General features: G+C 40.5%; 1 protein-coding gene across 1 annotated transcript in view; it reads right to left on the bottom strand.

Annotated features, from left to right (window-relative positions):
* The window catches only part of CDHR1 (cadherin related family member 1), a 48986-nt gene extending 30122 nt beyond the window's left edge, over positions 1-18864 (bottom strand). The window contains exons 1-7 of the mRNA XM_069067073.1: positions 18695-18864; positions 18438-18440; positions 17467-17562; positions 8431-8576; positions 7128-7178; positions 5099-5188; positions 4484-4570 (exon numbers count right to left, since the gene is read on the bottom strand). Coding sequence (XP_068923174.1) covers positions 4484-4570; positions 5099-5188; positions 7128-7178; positions 8431-8576; positions 17467-17562; positions 18438-18440; positions 18695-18755 — 534 coding nt within the window. The 5' untranslated portion in view covers positions 18756-18864. The remainder of the gene's footprint in view (positions 1-4483; positions 4571-5098; positions 5189-7127; positions 7179-8430; positions 8577-17466; positions 17563-18437; positions 18441-18694) is intronic.
* Between the last annotated feature and the right edge of the window lie 2973 nt (positions 18865-21837).

Raw genomic sequence — 21837 nt, forward strand, 5'->3', positions numbered from 1 at the left:
GCCTGATAGAGAAAAGCCTACCCAAACCATCTCCAAAGGCTAAGGCAAAGAAAGGTCTTAGAGGTAGAATTGGATAGACTTCACCTAAAATCAAAAACAGTTGAGGCAGGAGGTAGGGCAGCAGGCAGACAGTGAGAGTACAAGATACAATTGGACAGCGTTTGCATTAGGGGACAGTCGGGAAGACAGCACTAGCAAGGAGGGTGCCAGGACTGCAGGACCTGGAGTTGTGGCCTGCAAGTGGTTATATTGTCTGTCAGAGGGTTATTGGTGAATGGAGATTGAAATCATGTGGGTGCTCTAGAACAAGACCCTATTCACCCAGGACTAGTTATGGCTCTGGGTAGGCTTGTGCAGTATGGATTTAAGATAATATTCAATCTGCCAGTTAATCTTCAATTATTTATTAGCATTTACTACGTGCTCAGCATTATGCTAAATGCAATGACCTGCCTTCATTTCATAGACTACCTTAAGGAGACTAATTCAAAAGAAGGAGTTAGTGAAAAAGGAACAATTAATAAAAGAGGCCACATAGAATAGAAAGAATGTTGGCCCTCTAGAGGCAGCTAAGTGATGCAGTGAGTATAGAAAACTGGACCTGAAATCAAAAAGACCTGAGTTCAAATCCAGACTCAGATACTTACTAATTGTGTGATTCTGGACAAATCACTTAACCTCCATCTGTCTCAGTTTCCTCATCTGTAAAATGGCAATAATACTAGCACCTAATGCCTAGGGTTATTGTGCAGATTAAATGAGATAATATTTATAAAGTGCTTAGCCCAATGGTTGGTACACAGTAGGTGCTTCATTAATGCTTATTTTCTTCCTCCTCCCTCCCTTCCTTCCTTCCTTCCTTCCTTCCTTCCTTCCTTCCTTCCTTCCTTCCTTCCTTCCTTCCTTCCTTCCTTCCTTCCTTCCTTCCTTCCTTCCTTCCTTCCTTCCTTCTTTTCCCTTTGGACCTCCATTACCTCATCTATAAAATTAAGGTGATGGAATAGATCTTTGCTAAGTTCCCTTCCAATTCTAAATTATGGGTCTATGATCAAGGGGGAAGGGGATACACACGTATTAAGCACCCATTATGTGCTAGACTGTGTAAGAACTTTGCAAATATTATCTCATTTGATCAATGTGAATCTGTGTGGCCTTGAAGACAGGTGCCATCACATTATAGTGGGAAAAGTCTCAGATCAGGAGCTAGGAGACTTGGATTTGAGTACTGATAGTGCCCTAACTTTGTGTAACCTTGGGAAAATCACCTGAAATAGGTTTAATAATTTTAGTCCTACCATTTAATAATTTTAATTAAAATGAGGAGGTTGGACTTGATAATTTCCAAGCCTCCTTCCATTTCTGCCTACTTCTGAAGGCTATGAGGATCAGAAGAGAAAACTTTGGAGACTGAAATTCACTTTTATAAGTGAAGCGTTAGTATAATTCAATAGGAGTTCAGGAAAGGGGTTTCCATGACTGTCTTCAAATTTGTGAAGGACTGACACCTTGAAAAGGATTTGGGCCTGTTCTGCTTAATCCCAAAGGACATAATGGGAGCCAAAACTTCAAAGTTACAGGCAAGCAGATGTCTACTCAATGAAAGGGAGGAAAACAGCTGTCTGAGGATGGAATCAGCTTCTCTGGAAGATGGAGATTGCTCTGTCACTGAATTTCTTGAGTAGAGATTGGGTGACTATTTGTCATAGAGGTCATGGATGTGAGTTATACTTTGGCTGAGGATTGAGAAGACCTCTGAGGTTCTGATTATAGGATTCTAAGATTCTATATGTGTTAGAAAGAGCCCTAAGCTGGGAGTCAGGTGACCAGGGGTCTAGTCTAGTTCCTAAAAGCTAGAGAGAGAAGTCTGGACAATTTCTCTTAAAGTGCCTCCATCTTTTGGGGCTTCAGTGTCCTTATCTCAGAAAGGAAGGGGTTCACTGTACCCAACAACTTTAACACTCTATGATATTGTCATCAGCATAGGTTGAAGACACAAAAAATTTTATTAAGAAAGGGGTACTTAAACTGGGCCTTGGAAGATGGGCTAGGATTTGGAGAGCCGAAAGGAGGACAATTGAGGCACACAGGCGGGAATCATCTTGATCTGTCTGGGGCCAGAGAAGATGGTTTAAAGAGAATTTGCTTTAAGGTGTCAGAGGGAATAAAAGGACAGGATAGTCGTGGCGCAGTGCAAAGCTGAACAGATGACCAAGACCTGCCCTATATTAGCTTCTCAGAACCTTGACTTGACCTGACTGTAGCACTCTGAGCTCCTTTGGACTTTCCCTTATATTTACCCATCCCATCCTGAGTCACTTTGCTTCAGGGCTTCTTCCAGCTCTTTGCTAATCTGTTAATGGCTGCTGATGATTTAGTATACTAACCCTCCCAAGTGAGCTATTTGCAAATTGTTGGGGCCTGGGGCAGATCCAAAGGAATGAAATTAATAGTGGGAATTTCAGGCTCTGTAGTAGGTCAAAGAGACAGATAATTTGGGGGCAGAATTGGAAATGGAAGGGTTTTCAGGGCATCTCAAACAATTTCATGGAGGTGTTAATCTCCTATGGCTATGTATAAACTTAGTCCTGGATGTCACCAAGGCCTAAAATCAGAATGGGAGTGGGATGCCATTTGGAGGAAGGGGCAGTGGGGAATAATTGAAGCAGTAAGAAATTAAAGTTAAAAAAAAAAAACACTCCACAATTTCACACAGAGTTTGAATGGGCTATTGATTTCTACAAGGGTAGCAGCCAAAAAGGTGTTCTCACAATATTTTTTGCCTTAAACTCATGACCTAAGGGTATGGGGCAGAGGGGAAAACAAGAAATAGGTCTGTCTTTAACAAGGAAGGAGGGTGTATTCCTGGATGCATTAGTAGTATGTCCAGACCAACTTGGGCCCAAATTCCTCAATTTGTCCTTTCCCTTCACAGGTTTACTTCTGGATGCAGGATGATTTGTTCCCCCAGGCTTGACTTTGAGAGAAAGTTTCATAATGATTCTTCCTGGGGGATTAGGCATACAGAAAAAGAGGTGAGATTAGGGTTTTAGGGGACTATGGGAACTATTTAGAACTGGTCTAGCTTGGGTAAGGGGAACTCCTATACAAGTTGCCTTCTTGTCTAATTTCCTGGAACATGCTAGGGGCACACCCTCACCTTCATACCTTGGCTCACACTATTCCCAATGCCCTGAATCTCCTTGCCTTTCCTCTCCCAAGGCTGACTCCCATTTAGTCTTCAAAGTCCTGGTGAAGTCCTACCTATTCCAAAAGCCTTCCCTGAGTACTCCAAACTACAAGGATGCCTTTCTTTTTTGATCTCTGACACTCCCCAGGCAGGCAACTCTCTGAGATTTTAAGATACAGATGAACTGTTTAAGTGAAATCACAGATTCAGCACTACCCAGTTTGGGACTGGGCATACAGAAGCTAAAGGGATAGGGACACGAATGGTGATTTCACTAATATAGGGAATCCGTAGGTGAGGAAACTCCTTTTACCAACACAGGTTATAACCTTCTCTGAACTTGAAGTTACCTAGAGCATTGAGAAAGTAAGTGACATACCCAGGGTCACTCAGCTGGTATGTGTCAGAGATAGGGCTTTGAGACTAGCTCAAGCCAAGAACATCCAGGATGGTTTTCTAGTCACCATACCACACAGTCTCTAAATACAAGGTCAAGTCTAAAGCATTTTGGTTGTTAGAGTCCTATACTCATAGACTTTCACATTGTGGTATTGTTTTGCATTGAGGTCCAGCAAAGTTGTAATTCCTGAAGTTTGTGCAGCTGGTTTGTGTCAGAGATGAGACCAAAACCCAGGTGTTTTGATGACTAACTCAGTACTTCTTGGGTTACCTTATGAGGCAACTAGGGTATGGTGGATAGAGTACTGGGCCTGGAGTCGGGAAGACCTGAGTTCAAATCCTGACCCTAAGAACTGTTAGCTATGTTATCCTGGGCAAATCACATTGCCTATATTTGACTCAGTTTCCTGTAAAATGGGGATAACAATAATATTTACCTCACAGAGTTGTGAGGATCAAATGAGACAGTATTTGTAAAGCAGCTTAGCACAGTTCCTGACACATAGTGGACGCTTAATAAATGTATGTTGCAGGGTGGCCAGGTAGCACAGTGAGTAAGAGCACCAGCTCCAGTGTCAGGATGACCTGGGATCAAATCCGGGCTCAGATATTTAGCACCCACCCAGAAATAACTGGCCATGTAACCTTGAGCAAGTTACTTAACACCAATTGCTTTAAAAAAAAAAAAGTATGTTCCCTTCCCTTCCCATTGAATGGTTTGTAATGTGGACTTCCATTCTGGCCTACAGGGACACATATCTTCCTCTTGTACATCTAAGGAAGGTTCTGGAATTTTTGTTAATATCAGAAATAAGAAGCATTTACTTGGGGAGAATTAGAGATTGAGGCAAAGAAATGGACCAAGCCCAATGCTCTGTTCCATCGCCAGGATCCTACCTGTAGAAAATAGGTGACACTTCCTCCAGATCCAGTATCTTTGTCCACAGCTTGAACCTTAAAGATGCTGCTCCCTGCAGGTGTGTCCTATAGGAGAGGTCACAGAATCACAATGGGGCCTTAGTACCAGCAGCTCTACTATGCTTATTTACTTGGAAAGCAGGGTAGACTCCTTCCCCTCTCCACTGGACCCAGAGAAAAGAGAGGACTAAAGATGGAGTGAAAGGGCAGGGAGCCTGAAGTGAGAGAACTCAGGCAGATAAGGGGGCCCAATGTGTGTGGAAGGATTCATCTATAATGGATGATTATACTGCAGAGGAATGAGAAGAAAGAAGAGGGAACAAAGGAGATGGAAAACGACAAGAGAAATTCCCGCAAGGAATGAGTGAGGGACTGGGAATGAGAATGAAAGAACAAAAGAAGGATAGAAAGAAGCTGTCAAGGGAGAAGAGTGAGGGAAATCTTTTAACCTTCATAATTTCCTTGCTCCAGTGTTATTCCCCAACCTATTCAAACCCAAAGGCCCCTCCCTGTTCTGAACCAAAGCCCAGCGTAGTACATCCATATCGCTTTGCTTAACTGCTTGATTCTCTTTTTGGGTGAAATATTACTCACCTCAGGGACAAGTATGATGTAGGGTGTGTTGATAAACTGGGGGGCTTCATCATTGGCATCAGTCACCAGAATCAGGACTTTCTCTGCCACCTGGAAATGGCAGAGACAACATGGAATGAGGATCCATACATTGTCAGACTGACATAGAAATAACCACTAATTATAGTGACTAAACTTGGCTCTTGAGAAGAGATGGAAAAATATGCCTTCCTCCCTTCTTTACAGAAGCAGGGGGTAAGGTGGCCCAGTGAATAGAGCACTGGCCTTGGAGTCAGGAGGACCTGAGTTCAAATCTGGCCTCAGACACTTAACATGAAAAACTAGCCATGTGACCTTGGGCAAGTCACTGTTGGGGTTACCCAATTGCCCTACCTTCCCCCATACAAAAAATAAAAGACCCAGAAGGTGGGGTAAAATGTATGGAATATTATGTCTTGTCATACTTTGTTGATGTGTTCGTTAATTTTGCTGAATTTTTTTCTCTTTCTTTTTATTCATTGTTACAAGGAATGATTGTGAGTAGGGAAAAGGAGGAGGGTTATATTTAGAAATGAAGTTAGTCAATAAACATTATTAAGCATCTGCTTTGTACCAAGCAATGCATTCCACAAGTTCCCAAAGTGGGCAATACTCTTCCTGGGGGGCACTGGCACAATTCAGGGGGGCAGTGTTAGCCATAAGTGCAATTGGGGGACACTGAATAAAAATAAGAGGGCACTATAAGGATAAGAAGAAAAGATAAGAAAAATTTGAAAAACCATTCATACATGTTCCTTCTGTTGTATAAAAGAGTTAAAGTCATAGTGAGTACGTTGTTTTCCAAATAAACACAGAAAATGTAAGTTATAACTGATCAGTGGTTAAGTCTGCCGATAGGTCTTAACAAACAAGTGTTGGCAGGAGAGTGTGTTGTGCATTGTCAGGAAGTCCAGCATGCACAGACAGAAATATGTGTGTGTAATGATATGTTTACAATATGATACTATGTGGTTATATGACACAATATTGCATCATCAAACTTTCAATGTAGGAAAAAACCCGCAAATTTATAGTAAATGATTACATTTAAGATTCATTAAAAATGTATTTTTTTAGTGATGCAAATTAAAAAAAACTGCTAAAGGGTTAATGAAAGTAGATTTCCAGGGGGGGCACTAAGTATATATTTTTTTAAAGGAAGTGGAAGGCCAAATAAATTTGGGAACCTTTGAGTTAAGCATTGGAGATACAAAGAAAGGGGAAAGACTGTGCTTGCTCCCAAGGAGTTCACAGTCTAATGGGAGAGATACCACGTGTAGAGATACCACAGACAAATAAATTGGAGATAATAAACAGAGGGAAGTCACTAAAACTAATGGAGAATGGAAAGGCCTCCTGTAGAAGGTAGGATTTTAATTGGGACTTGAAGATGAAATAAAAATTTAAAAAATCAACAAAAGATAAAAAAAACCTTTCCAATCTACATCTTTAATGTCCTGGGGTTAACTATAGATGGGTTCATGTCTTAAACCAGGTATGGAGGGGGCAATGGCCAAAGGAACCACCTGGACAATGAAAACTGTCTGCATGAATTATTTTCTATAATCTTTCATGGCAGTCACATTAATAATATAGATAGTTATCATATGATCTTAGTTATGCTGTATTTCTGCAATCAGGGTATTGTTCACATTCAAATACTAGGCAGAAGCTACTTCTGGTAACCAGGAATTGATCCTGATATGGGAATGACTGTAAGAGTGTAGCCCATACCAGGTTTCTTAGCACAATTGCCAAAGACATTTCCTTTTCTATAGAAAGTATCCAATCTGCCTTGGTCAAAACTCCATTTGGATTTCATTGACCTCTTCCAGGGGAGGGAACTTCTTGACTCTGGCAACTTTATCAAAATGGACCAAAAGTACTCCTAATGCCAACAGAAATATCTGCAGCTCCTATTGTCTCAGCTCTGTGTAAGTTATGGGCAGCCTACAGACTTTCAGACAAGCTGGTTTCTGATAGCTTCGCCCTTCAGACCCTCAGAACTCACTTTATTTAGACCGTCAGAGATGCTGATGATGGCTTCAATCTCATCTTCTCTCTGCAAAAAAAAAAAAAAAGATATAAGATAAAAAGGAAGAAAGGAAGAAAAAAGAAAAGAAATAAGAACAAAGAAAGAAAAGAGGTTGCCTAGAGGCTAAGGTATCATAGTCATTCCCAAAGTCAAGGACTTTTGAAGCTAAGACCTCTACCTGAAAATTGATGTCTGCTAAAGGGATTTCGAGTGTGTGGGACCTTAAACAAGTCAGGCTTTAAGGGTAGAGTGGCAAGTCCAGGTTAGTGAAACCCAGGTTCTTCTCCTGAAGGTGTGATCTTGAGTAAGGAGGATATCTTTTTTGAGTAGCTTCAGAGGTATGGAGTGTACCCATATGGCTACAAGTATATGCCATAATCAGGATTCCTTAAGGATGTTTGTGTACATTCTTTTCCTTTTGCCCTCTCTTTCTTTTCCCTATGTTTCTGGAAGCCAGTGCTACAGAAATTTAGGTCTGTGATCTACAACCTGACCTGATTGTGTTGGGGGCTTTCTGATAGTGTTGCTGGGTCACTGTGTTCTGTGACATCCAGAGAAATCTTTACAATAAAAGTAGCTACTTTTGGGATCCCTCCTCTCCCCTGCCTAACCTGAAAAAGTTTCTGTAAAGGGTGAAATCTTTCCCCATACCTGCATTAAGGGGTGGTATATTGATAAGGAGGAATGGGATGTATCTCTATAGTAAAAAAGAGCTCTTTACTTTGCAGAAGGAGTTCTTTAAGTCTTCTTAGAATAGACAATTCTTTAGGGCATTTAAAATTAGAATTGTTACAAAAATTTCTGCTTGATTTTTTCAGGAACACATCTATTGCATAAAGTGAGATGAACAGGTCCTTGGAGAGGGACTTACAACTCACAAGTTTTTAGGAAAGTCAGAGCTGAAAGAAAACTTTTGAAGGGTTGGTCTCTGCCTGATAAACACAATACTATAAATAAGGTCCCAATGGTAGTAGTAGTAGAAAAAGAACTATTTTTAAAGTCAGAGGAGCTGGGTCAAACTCTACCTCTGATGAGTGATGTTATCATGGTATATGATAGGCAATAATGGAAAGGGTACTGGACATGTAATAAAGAAGACCTCAGTTCAAATTCCTTCTTTAGAAACAATTCTCTGGTTTGACAAATTACAATTGTATAAAACCAGTGGTTTGCTTAAAGTGGGACCTATCTGCACAGGCTTTAATACTCCTTCAAGCTCATGTTTCAACTAGGAAACAAATCTTTTATGTTTTCTTAATATAGTGGGGCTTTACCATACCTCTCTGTCCAATTCTTCAATCAATGTGATATTTCCAAAGTGTGGATCAATGGAAAAGAAATTTCTTGAACTGGACTCAAAGCTAATGCCATAGGTGACAAAATCTCCTTCTGGGTCAGTTCCATTCAGTGTGTATACATGAGAGCCTGAAAAGTTGAAAAGGAGAATAGGCTTGAATTCAGTCTTGTACTTTTTGCTTTACTGAGCTTGTAATTATTTAATTAATAATGATAACAATAATGATGATAACTATGATGATGATGATGATGATAATGATTATCACTGTTATAAGAAAAGCAGAATGGCATAATGAATAGAGATTCAGTGTTGGAGTTGGTAAAATTTGTATTTAAATCCTACCTCTGACACTGTTTGTGGGACTCTGGGCAGGTTAAGAAATCTCTGAGGTCTCTAGGAAATCCTAGCAGACTCTATATTGCAGAACAGGTGCTACTCTACATTGGAAGAGGGAATTTCTTCTCTGGGAGTTCCCTGTACCAATGAAATCATGAACCTTATTAAAATTTTTTGAAACAATATTAATAATGAAAAATAATATTAATTTAAAAGTAACATTTAAGGGCTTACAAATTAAATGTTTTAATAAGGTAGATAGCAAGATTTTGTCTACATTAAATGAGTTGTTTGTGAAATGAATCAAGATTATTTGAAAATATGTATAGATGTACATACATCTATACATATATTTATATTTGGTTCAGACTCATTATTTAATTGGTAGAAGGAATTCCTCTTGATGAACATCCTTCTACCAATACAGATCATCCTCTACTTTGAAAATTACAGTCTTGTGGATTTTCCTGTGGGCACTGAGAGAAAAAATGACTAATTCAGAATCATGTAGCAGATGTGTCAGAGACCAGACTTGAACCCTAGGTCTTCCTGACTCCTGAGGTCAAATCTTTATCTACTAGACCTGGCTGGCATAAGTAGGTCCTTAATAAGTTATTGTTGACTGGTCTTGAAAAGCATCTAATCTTGATGTTGGGAAGGACCTTAGAGGTCATTTAACCCATCTCCTTCCCTATCTCCTGCCATATAGGTGCAAACTTCTCTTCTGGAGCTAGATAAGTCCATCCTCTTGGGAAATAAGTGATTTGTTCCAGCTTTCTAGAATGCAGAAGTAAATGTGAAAGAGTCTGAATGTTGAAAAAAGATAAGTCATCAGGTCACCTAGTGAACTTTATCAAAGTCAAAGCTACTAAGTTTGGACTATCTAAACACTCCACAAATATTTCATACTAACATTGTCCCTTGCATTGGATTTTAAATGAGTTGGTAGTGACAGAATCACTGAGCACTTTATTCTGTTTCCTGATATGAAGGTTTTGCATGGGCTGCATACCTTTTCTCCTAAGTATACAAATACCTAAAGCCAATGGAGAATGACCCCAGGTGGTCAGAAAATGGGAAACTGTCCAGGAGCTAAGTTACTTCTGATATCTCCCTTGATTGCCACAAAAAGATTAATGAGATGGGTCAATGAGTTACTTTTCTCACTGTGGTTCTACTCCTGGGTTCTCATCTGAGACACATTGTAATGGGAATGTAAATTTTTAAGATCTTCTCTGCCCCTAGGCTAAAGTGCACCTGAAGCCTGGGGTGAGAGGCTTGTTTTTCAGTAGACACTTTTTGATTGGCCAGTGGGTCCAGAAGGTTGTTACATTCTCTGAGCTAGGAGCAGGCTATATAAACCCTGATTTGAGGCTTTGTTTTGGGGCTCACTTTGAGAAGTGTTCTGTGATTTGATCAGATGAGACTCTGGGAAGCCATTGTTGAGAGCCCCCCCCCTCCCCCCCTCGGCTTTGAAAAACCCAGATGTTGATTTGGTATGGATGTAATGGTTAGACAGTTTGGAAAACTGTCTACTTGATCTGTTTCTCCGTCTTGATAATTCTGTCTGTATACTCTGAAGTTCAGGGTGCTGACCTTTTTCCCCTGAACTAGGTAAACGATACATATTTGACTGATTAAAGTAAGCTTGTTAACCCATTTTGAGTTGCTTTTCTTTAGCAAAGCAGATCCAAGAACCTGTGTTGGCAGCCACCCTGGGGATGCTGGGGTGCTTGTTGCTACACACATTCAAACCAATATGGATATGTAGGGTTGGGGAGGGAAGGGAAGCAGAACACAAGCAGAGAAAAGCAAGAAACAGAGATTATTCCCAACCACAGCACTAGCTGTAGGAATATTGAGTGGCTGCCTATGGGATGTGGTTCAGGCATTTGCTCAAAAAATAATTTGAGGACACTGATAGACATGGAGGATAAAAAGAACAAGACATAGTCCCTTCCCTTAAGGAATTTGCAATCCAATAGGGAATTAAGTACCGTACAATCTAAGTCTAAAAGACTAACGAGGTATATAGTGTCTAGTATTTGGAGAAAAAAGGAATAACTTTCAGGTTAGAGGATCATGAAAGCGACTCATGAAGGAAGGAGCTAGATCTTGGTAGATGGATAGAACTTTGATGATTGGACCTATAGATATGGGCAGTGACATGTCAGGCAGAGGAAACACTGAGGGCAGGAAAGGAGTGGGGAAAATATTGGACATTCTGGAGATAGCTGAAAGAACCTTCTGATTTTTTTAAAAAGCTCCCTCCCTTGTCCCTCACCAGAAATATCTGATGCTTGAAATTCCTTCCAAAAGGAATTGTGGAATGAATGCTGGGCATGGAGGTCAGAAAACTTTGGTTCAAATACCGACTACACTCCTAACAAACTATACTTTTGGACAAGGGTTAATTCATCTTTTGGGAAAATAAGTGAATCTAGATCCCTGAGCATAACATTTTACCTCTGAGCCTCAGTTTCCTCCTCTGTAAACTAGAGATAATAATGTGCCATTTCACCATGTAGCTCATAGAGATTGTGTCAAGGAAACTTTGTAAACTGCTATATAAATATAAACAATTTCATCCTACACTAGAGATCAACTTTCAATTGCAAACATCCCAGGGAGAAGAGCTCAGTAACATTCCTATAACAGTATGAATGACTAATATTGGGTATTCTGCAAGCAAGATTTGCTAGATGAGATGGGGAGGGAGCATGAAAGCACTGAAAAGAGAGCTAGAAAGGCAAAGGGTGAGCTGAGGCACAGGAAGTACAGAGAGCACACTCTATTTTACTATGTTCCTGAAGCTGATTGGCCCAATCTCTTCTAAAAAAAACCCCCACAAATTTCTCTGTAAAAGGAAAAGAGAGGAAGAAATTGCTTCTTGAATAGAGAGTAGGCATATGCTTGCCTTTTACTCTATAGAATTAGAGACTGTGTCAATTAACTTAAAAAGTGAAATATTGAACAAGGGTGCCACGGGTACTAGATCACTTCTGGTAATCAGCCTCTCTGTGTACTAGATTCACTATTAGAGTGAAAAGGGACCTGTGAGATCATTATGCCCAGTGTGCTCATTTTATAGATGAAGAGACTGAGGCAAAGAGGAGAGAAGTTGATTTAACCCCAAATCCCTCATCTAGTAAATGACTGAACTGGGGCTAAAGCCAGGGCAATTGGCTACAGCTTCTTTTTCCACTATGCCATATTGTCTTGATCCTATTTTGTTGTGGTCTAGTCATCCAGTCCAGACATGTCAATATGTCATATGTGTGAGTGGACATTAATATACTTGTATATGTACATATATTAATATACATGCACATACATATGTGTACGCACATACACACAAATACTCATATGTGTATTTTATACACAAATATATAAATGAATATATACACATACATATGTGTGTGTAATTTGTAATTTATAGTCTTATAGGGCTGGAACAAATCACTTATTTCCCAAGAGGATGGAATTTACTATCTCCAAAAGTGTAGCTTACATCTATATGGCAGAAGATAGGGAGCGAGATGGGCTAAACTACCTCCAAGGACCTTTCTAACATCAAGATTAGATGCTTTTCAAGTCCAGCCCAGTCAACAATAATTTATTAAGGACTTACTATGTCCCAGTCATGACTACTAGATAGAGATCTGGCCTTGCAAGTCAGGAAGACCTAGGGTTTTAATCTGGCCTCTGATACGTGCTGGCTATATGACTCTTGAACCAAGGTCTTCCTGACTCCAGATACGCCCTCCAGTGCCTCCACTGCCTCCACTGCATTCCCTTTCTAAGAGCAGTATAGTTAAAATCTAAGAATGTCCAATTAACACTTTCCCTATTCCCTTAGCTCCACCTTTTTTTCCCTTTCTATTTATAAGTCATTAATAGACATTGCTTCTCTCATCTTTTAAACAGTGAAGGGGGGACTGTACAATCAGCATTGAGTATAAATTCATTTTATAGCTAATCAAAGTGAGAGGTTGAAGAACTTGACCTAGGTTAGAGAAATCCCTATTCTGACTCCCAACCCTGGTTTCTCCCAATAAACCACAGGTGTTCTGAGCCATGTTGTCAGGGCTCAAGGGAACCAACTATTAAATTTTCAGTGTGAACACTTGTATCTTGGAAATTGGCAAGTGCTACAAATCAGGACTTGACTTACCATTTTGTTTATTACCAAGACTTAAGAAAGTGATTTAGAAAATGTTAATGATGCAGATTAAACTGAAAAGTATATTTTGGGTACACCTCCCCCCAAAAGCTGTTGTTAAACATTTATCAGTACAACTCTGCCATGAACCCACACTCTCAGGGAACCTTGGGGACCTGAGATTTTTCCCCTGTACCAAACAGGAGTTGTTTTTACCATGGATTTACAAGGATAGCTTGTGCATTTATCTCCCTTAGCACATATATCAGCAACATGCTTCCTAACATTTTCCAATATGGAGAGAAGGGTCAATTAAAACTCTTCCTTCAGTAATTAAAGGAAACAAATATATCTGTGTCTCCTCTCAAGCTCACAAGGGCTTCTCTCACTGCTGAGAATAGGAACATTCCTTCCTCAAAGTCCCAGGGGTTTGGAGGTCATAGCATTGTTCTTGCAATTGCATTCATTCCAGTCTAGGCAAAGAGCCAATATCTTCAGAAGCTGACTCTCCACCTCTCAGATATGCTCCCTTCTTAGGAAGCTATAAACTGGCTTGAGAGGGGGAAAACCCATATGTTAGGATCATAGATTTGGAGCTGAAGGAACATTAAAAGTCATCTAAGTAGGGGCAGCTAGGTGGCACAGTGAATAGAGGACAGCCCCTGGAGTCAGGAGGAGCTGAGTTCAAATCCAACCTCAGATACTTGACACTTAACTAACTAGCTGTGTGACCTTGGGCAAGTCATTTAACCCCAATTGCCTTGCCTTCCCCCCTCCAAAAATAAGTCATCTAGCCTAACTCATTTATTTCATAAATGGGGAAACTGTGGCTCAAGATCACAGAACTAGTTAATGCCTGAAGCAGAATTTGAGCCCAGGTCTTCCTGACTCCAGGTCCAGTATTGTATCCACTTCTGTTGGATCATATCATCTTTCTGCTTACAATATTTCATAGACTCTATTGCCTGTAGAAAAAATACAAACTTCTCAGTCTGATCTTCAAGGTCTTTCACCACTTGTCCTCCATCCTATCAGCCCAGACTTATCTCATACCACTGATCTTCCCATACTCTATGTTCCTGTCAAAATGGGCCATTGCTTATTCTCATTTCAGCTGGCACTTTACTGCCTAATCTCCTTTTTGTAGATGATGTTGGCTTTCTCATTTTCACATGTTGAAATCCTCCTTTTTCTTTAAGTCCCCAATCAAGGGTAGTATCCTCCATGAACTCTAACCTATCCCTCACTCCTCCCCTCCCCATAAAGAAGTAGAATCCAAATTTCTTTCCACCCCAGTAACAGGTTTATAAGGAGATGCTGAAATAATCCCTGTATGAAAGAAAGGCAGGCGTTTCTCAGGCTTCTGGCATATCTACAGCAATCCTATCTGTTACTTGCTAACTGAAATCACTTGAAGATCAGTATTATTAGTTAGGCTCTGTGAATATGCAAGAGAGAGTCTTGTACATCTATACCAAAGGGAGAATAATGATTTGATTAATTTCTAAGTCATTTCCATTCATCTTGGGAATAAGTTTATAACTGTCCTATAGGAAGAGGAACAGGGGCTAAACCTGTGATGTCATTGGTATAAGGGACTCCCTAAAGAGGAAACTCCCTCTCATAATTCAGATTGGAAGCTTCTTTTCAATTTGTAGTCTTAGAGATGCCTGGAGAAGTGGAAGGTTAAGTGACTTGCCCAGTACAACACTTACTGGCAGCCAATGTGTCAGAGCCAAGACTTGAACCCAGTCTCCCTGGCTTCAAGGCTGGCTCCTTTACTATGATACCATGCTTTTCTATGCTGATTGCTTTATATTAACATTTAAAGAGAATTTTTAATAGACTACCTTTAAAATCATAGGTATCTGAGGAGAGAGTTTCTTTTTAGAAAAGAGAGACTGGATCTAAGTTAATCTGACATGCAAGCAGGGAAAGCAGCCATCTGCAATATGACTTAATGGACCAGGGAAGATTTCTTCTTGAAATTATTTCTCCTGCCTGATAACTGGACTATCTGGAATCCCCATTATATATTCATTCCTTTTCATTGAATTTGATCCAATTCATCCAACATTTATTGAGTACCTACTACATTCAGGTAGAGATACAAAGGCAAAAATTATATAGTATCTGCCCCGAGAAATTTATATTTTATTGGGGGAGAGAATACAACAGAATGTAAATAAATACATATTCCTTCACCATGCCTCAGACGTACTTTCCCTACTCCTCCGTGTATCCAAGTCCTATCCATCCTTCAGGACTTAATTTGAGTCCTGCCTTGATGGAGGTATCAAACATTGTCTGACTCCTTTGGCCCACAGCGTTCCCTCCCTGCCTCTAAGCTCTATAACCATTTATTTGGCATTTGGCATAGATAGACCACCTTGTGGCAATGTTGTTTTATACTTTTCATCAACTTTCCATGGGTTTTACTCCAGTCTTCCCAACCAAATTGCAAGCTCCTGGAAGGCAAACATTTTGCCTTATATTTGGCAATTGTGGCATAATGGAAAAACCACTGGAGTTGGGAAAATGAGGTTGGAGTTCTGATTCTGCCATTTAATAACTGTGTGACCTTGAGCAAGTAATTTTATTTCCCTGACCCTCAATTTCCTTCTCCATAAAAAGGTATAATAATACTTGTGCCATCTATATCTTTAGGTTCATAGAATTGAACTAGAATAAACCAACTTGTCCAATCCCTTCATTATACAGATGAAACCAAGACTCAGATAATTTAAGAGACTTGCCTAACATCAACCCAACCCAGGCAGTAAGTAACATAGCTAGAATTTGAGTTCCAGTGATCTCAGCTCCAAATCTAGCATTGTTTTCTAATGTTGTGAGGAAGGTTTTATAAACCTTAAAGAGATATAAAAATGTTCACTATCATTGCTACTGCCTCTGTCCATACCTTCAGAGTCTCACCCACCCACAGTGGCCTATAAGGCTTAGACACAGCAGCTATTCAATAAATATTTGTTGACTGGAGTTTTCAGTAAATCGATCAGCAAACATTTATTATCTGTCTACTTTGTGCCAGTCATCTAATCTGGCACTGAGACTATGAAGAAGAAGCTGAAATAGTCCATGCCCTCAAGGAACTTCCATTCCAAGGGGGGTGGGGAAGGAAGACAATAAGTGCACATATAAGTAAATACAGAATTGACACTAATTCTGGCAAAGGTGTTCTGGGGGTGAGAGGGGAGGGGGGGACAGTGGAGTGAAACAGGTGGCCACATGCCCCCACCCTGAGAGTGAGATGAGCAAGATGACAAGAGGACTAACCCCATATAACACAGTTTTCCAGAGATCATCAAGGAGCAAAGAGAGGTTTGTTTCAAGGTCACAACGTAAGACTTTACTTCCTAGGGAAACTACCAAAAGAATATTTGACATTAGAATATATCCTAGGAACCAGGACTAGAAGAAAAAATCAGTATCTCAATGATTTTTATCAGGCCAATGACTATGGCAATGGGCCCGTGCTACTCCTTTGTCTCTTCCTCCAACAGGAAGGGCCCAGTCCCTATCATTTCTGCCACCCTCTCCAACAATTTATGATGGGGGAGAAGATGTTAAGTGGCAAGCTTTTTTCCTTCACAGCTGGGTGATAAGTCCCTTCCCTATCAAATTCTCTTCTCTGTAATTCTGCATTCTTACTATCCTTTAATAATAACACATTTCTCTAGTACTTTAAGAGTTATAAAGCGCTTTCCTCAAAACAATCACATAAGGTAGGTATTGCAATGTTATTATCCCCATTTAACAGATAAGGAAACTGACGCTCTAAAAATTTCAGTGACTTGTCCATGGGTTGTCATGTAGCTAGTAAGTGACTGAAGTAGGATTAAATCTCAGGTCTTCTGACTCCCAGGACCATACATTTTCCATAGTGCTACACTGCTTCTCTCTGCTCAGCCAAGGTGATAAGTCCTCTGCCAAGACCTCCCTGATCCTTTCAATTGTTAATGTTCAAACCCTTCTCAAACCACGTGATTTTTCCTTCTCTTTGTACATGCCATATCCCCCATGTGGACTTTTAGCTCCTTGAGGGCAGGATCATGTGGTTTTTGTCATTGTTTGGTTTTGCCTTTGTATCTCCATCACCTAGGATAGTGTGCACTTTATCAGCATTTGTTGAATTGAATTCCATTAACTAGTCCATCTTCCTCTGAGACTCTTCAAATCCCTCAGTGCTTCAGGACATTGGAGGCATTTGGCAATTGCTAAAATTCGAGAGAGCTAAGTAGGGCAAAGGACCACTGGCTTTTATATCACATGTCTTTATCCCTCCCCTGAATACACATATGATTTCTGGTCTATATGGGGTAGGTTGTTGACAGTGAGTATTGAGGAGGGAAATGGCTCAATACAGACAGTAGCAGCTCTTTCCTAAACACACTCTCCTCAGGCTAATTATGAGACATTAGAGCTTTTGGATGCCAAGAGTATAAGGGAGAAAAGTAAAAATGACAACTAGTACACTGTAACCATCATGTCATCATACTAACCCACAGGGGTGTCCTCAGAAAGGCTGAAAAGGGCCATATTTCCATTCGTGCTGCTGGCTCCATTGTCGAAGAAATAAGGAGCAAAATTCGCCTGGGCTGGAAAACAACAAAACACAAAGGAGTTCTTTGCACCTCAGCCCCAGTGGAATTGGCTTTTTCCAACCCTGTGCTCTGACCAATTCCTGGGGGAATCCCTTTAGCTCATAATATATTCAGCGACACTAATGAACTTGTAACCCTTTCAGAAAGGGATCTCTAACACCAGATCCCTAAAGGGACACCAATCAGAACTGACAATGAGAATGTTGGAGTTTCACAGTAACTAAGTACTCAGAGAATCCATCACCATTGAATGTTTGAGCTGAAAGGAATCTTAGAGATCTTTTAGTCTGGGAATTCTTAACCTTTTTTGTGTGTCATGGATCCCTTTGAGGCAGGCTAGTAAAGCCTCTGGACCCCTTCTCAGAAAAAGATTTTTAAATGAATAAAATAAAACACCCAGATTGCAAAGGAAATGAAATATATTGAAATATATTTATCAAAATATTTTTAAAAACCCAAATTCATAAACCCTAGATTAAGAGCCCCTGTTCTAGGTCAACATCCTTATGACACAGATGAGAAAACCAGGTGCAATGATGTCAAAAGTCCCACAACAACTTAAAGTATGTTCTGAGATTAGAACCCAGGTATCCCTCTCACCCTTTCCACTAGCCCGCACTGACACTGAAACAGACTTCAGAATGTCAAAAATTCTGTTTCTAGCCAAGCTATTGAGACCAGTTCTCACCAATAACACAGACACAGACACAGACACTCTAAGGGCATGAACATCCACAGAAACACAGGCATAGGAATACACTGAATACATGTGGCAAAAAAGCCAGGGAAAAGAACCCCTTTTATAGGTAACTGTTTGGAAGTTACATCTACCAAAGGAGCAAGGAACCAGAAGGAAAATGACCACTTACTTGCTGTGAGCCATCATTTAAAAAAAAAAGTCAAAACAAAACAAAGCAAAAGACAGTCATTAATCATCAAGTTAAGCACAGTCAATTACCCATCTGAAATGAAATCACCCAGATCTGGTCTCTGTGAAAATGAAGTAAAAGCACCCTATTCATATCGATACTACCAAATTTCCTGATACCCCTAGTACCCAATGAGGAAGGATTCCTCCTTCTCCCAGGAGTTCTTTTTGAGAGCCTCAGAAATAGACAGTACTCACCCAAGCAAACCTGCACCAGTCCCAGGACCAAGGATACAGGGAAGTGCTGGCCATGTTTCATTGCTCTGGAGTCTGAACTCCTTAGCACTGGTTAGGCAAGGATGGGCCTCTGGAGGGGATGGAAGCGTGTCCTTCAGTGCCCTACCATGGCCAATTGTGAGAGAGGGAAGGAGGGGGAAGGCAGCAGAGGGCGAGAGGAACAGATGTTAAGATGTTAAGAGGATGACACGTCTTATTTTCTGAGGAATTTAAAGAAGCTCCTTCCCACAACCTAATTAAGACCAATTACTGTGCAAGGAGCCCAGGGACTTGTTTCTGAGTGGAGAGAACTTGGGAGGAATCCACCCCACTCTCCCGGGGCCAGGTGTGTTTGTGAAGACTCAGCCTGTCTCTTGAATCTGCCAGTCTTCACACCTACTGAGTTGAGCTCAACAGTCAGAAAACCTAGGTAACAAAGGAGAAGATATCTTCCTTCCCCAACCCACCTCCCATGTTACTTTAAAAAAACTCACCCTCTTCTTCTCTGCCATTACAATACTTTGTTATTTTCATGTGTCTTCAGAGCTAGAGTTCCTTATAATCCTTCAGGGAAGAATTTGCTGATGGGTTTGCTGAATAAGAAACCAAAACATTGGAACTACTAGTTTAAAGAGTAACCATTTGAAATGAGAAAACCACCACAGTGTGGACTTAGAGGTTTTAGAGTGGAGCTCTCCTGGGTGCTGAGGACCCTGATTCAACTCAACAAACTATGTTGAAATGCAGCATCTGCTAAGGAGCAAAGCAGGGAGTCAGGAAAGCAATGCTTTGTTTTAGAGTTAAAGAAGAATCCCAGATAAGAATTCACTTATTCACTTTCCTGTTTGAGCTCCCTCTCTCATTTTACAGATGAGAAACTGAGGCAAACAGGGCTAATCAAATTGCCCAGGGTCACATAGCTAGTAAGTGTCTGAGGCAAGATTTGAAGATGAGTCTTTCTAACTTCAGGCCTTGTACTCTATTCCACTGTACAACTTAGCTGCCTGGTGTGATGCTTAGCTACCCCCCCCCCTCCGCCCCATCCACATCCACACTCAAGATTGGTTGGGGGGTAGCCAAAGGAAGCTTTGACTTGGATTAAGATAGGGAACTGACCTAATCAAGGAACTTTGTTCATTGCCTCCTCCCAATCATCCAAACAATTGCCAAAATTATCTTTCTATTATGCAAGTCTTACCATGTCACTCCCCCTTCTAAATAATCTTTGGTGGCACCCTGATGCCTCTAGAATGAAATAAAAATTCCTCATCTTGACACTTAACACCCTTTACGATCTGGTTTAAACTGGTATTTCCATGCCTCTTGCATATTATTCTCTTCCATACCCAGATTCCCAAGTACCTTTCTCACTTCATGTTCTATCTTAAACTTAGACCAGATACACACACGCTAACTTATTCTGGGATCAAATGATGGCAAGTGAGATAGAAGGACAGACAGATATATAGATGATAGATGGATGAGTGAATGGATGGATAGAAGATAGATAGATAATATATAGATAGGTAGGTAGAGATAAAGCCTTTATGAAATGCTTTCTATGTGTCAAGCACTGTACTAAATGCTGTGCATACAAATACAAGAAAACAATATTGTCCCTTGCTCCCAAGGAGCTTAGATTCTAAGTGAAGAAAAATGTCAAGTTGAGCTGGCAAGGGAAGGGTGAAAGGAGTGTGCCCAAGACTGCTGGTGAGGAGGTGGATCAGTCCAGAGAGTGAGCTAAGCTGGGAGGAAAGTGAGAATGTCTGGGGACCCTTTTGAAATGTCAAATTGGGTCAGGTATTCACCAATCTGGGGAGTAAGCCCCAGGGTAGAAGAATGTTGGCATGAGTAAGGAAGCTGGTGAGGAGGTGAAGAACTCCAGAGGGTGAGGTGAGTTGGGAGTAAGGCAGATTTCGGATCAGCATAAGAAACTATTAGAACTATCTCAAAATGGAATGGTATATTTGGTAAAGAAGTGCCATTAGAAGTTTATAGAGCCATCAGATTTAGAGCTGAGGGGACCCTAGAAGTCATCTAGTTCAATCTCATCATTTTACAGATGAAACCACAAGCCACAGAATCATGAGATGACTTATCTAAGGTCACAAGAGTAGTAAGCACTTGATCTTACCCTCCCTACTGTACTATGAATAAGTAGTTATTAATACTAATAACTAATACTAATAATAAGTAGTTATTAATACTAAGTAGAGGAAGACAACCAAGTATGCTGAAGTGTAGGTTGATTGAGAAATTTGACCAGATTACCCCTTTTAACTTTTTGATTATATGTTGCAAGGACCTTTTTTTGTTTTAGGTGGAGTCAACTGGGGATATAGGGGCAAACAAGACCCCTTTAATTTATTGCCTTTGAGAAAGGGCAGCCTAAGCAAACACAGGGCATAAACTGCTGAAGTTTCACCTGACTCCACCCAGTCTTAGCCTGAATGGAATACACAGGAACTAATCCAGGGATACCAAAATTCCCCAGTGCTTTTGTAGTACCATGGTCTTATTTTAATTTTTAGGTAGATTATTTTTTACTGTTATCTTATGTAAAGTGTCATTATTTTGAACACCTGTATTTAAAAAGATTTAAGTAAACTACTCCACTGGGGAAGGGAGAAGAGACATGTTGATGCAAAAATCTAAGATGGGGAGGGGAGGAATAGACAGACCCATAAAAGGGTATGAAATGTTTATTTGTCTCAGGATGTATCTGTTATCTCAGCTCAACCAGTGATCAGGAAGTCAGAGGAATCCTAGAAATAGGAACTTAATTGGGGAGGAAGGGTATGTAGTGCGAAGATGGAGGAAGGTAGTGGTGGAAGTTTTCAATTGTAGAGAAATTTAGTTTGGAAAACCCATGTTTTAAGGAGCACAGAGAGGTCAGACACAGGAAAGAGGATAAGATGTCTTAGTCCTCTTTGATTTTTAGCCCTCTTGGGGCAGCTAGGCCTGGGGTCAGAAGGACCTGAATTCAAATCTTGCCTCAGACATCTACTAGCTATGTGACCATATGCAAGTCACTTAACCCTATTTGCTTCAGTTTCCTCATCTGTAAAATGAGCTAGAGAAGGAAATGGCAAACTCCTCCAGCATCTTTGTCAAGAAAACCCCAA

This window comes from Petaurus breviceps, unplaced genomic scaffold, assembly GCF_028583685.1.
Source record: "Petaurus breviceps papuanus isolate PSGF00001 unplaced genomic scaffold, PetGlider_PUasm1.0 90740, whole genome shotgun sequence".
Taxonomy (NCBI): domain Eukaryota; kingdom Metazoa; phylum Chordata; class Mammalia; order Diprotodontia; family Petauridae; genus Petaurus; species Petaurus breviceps.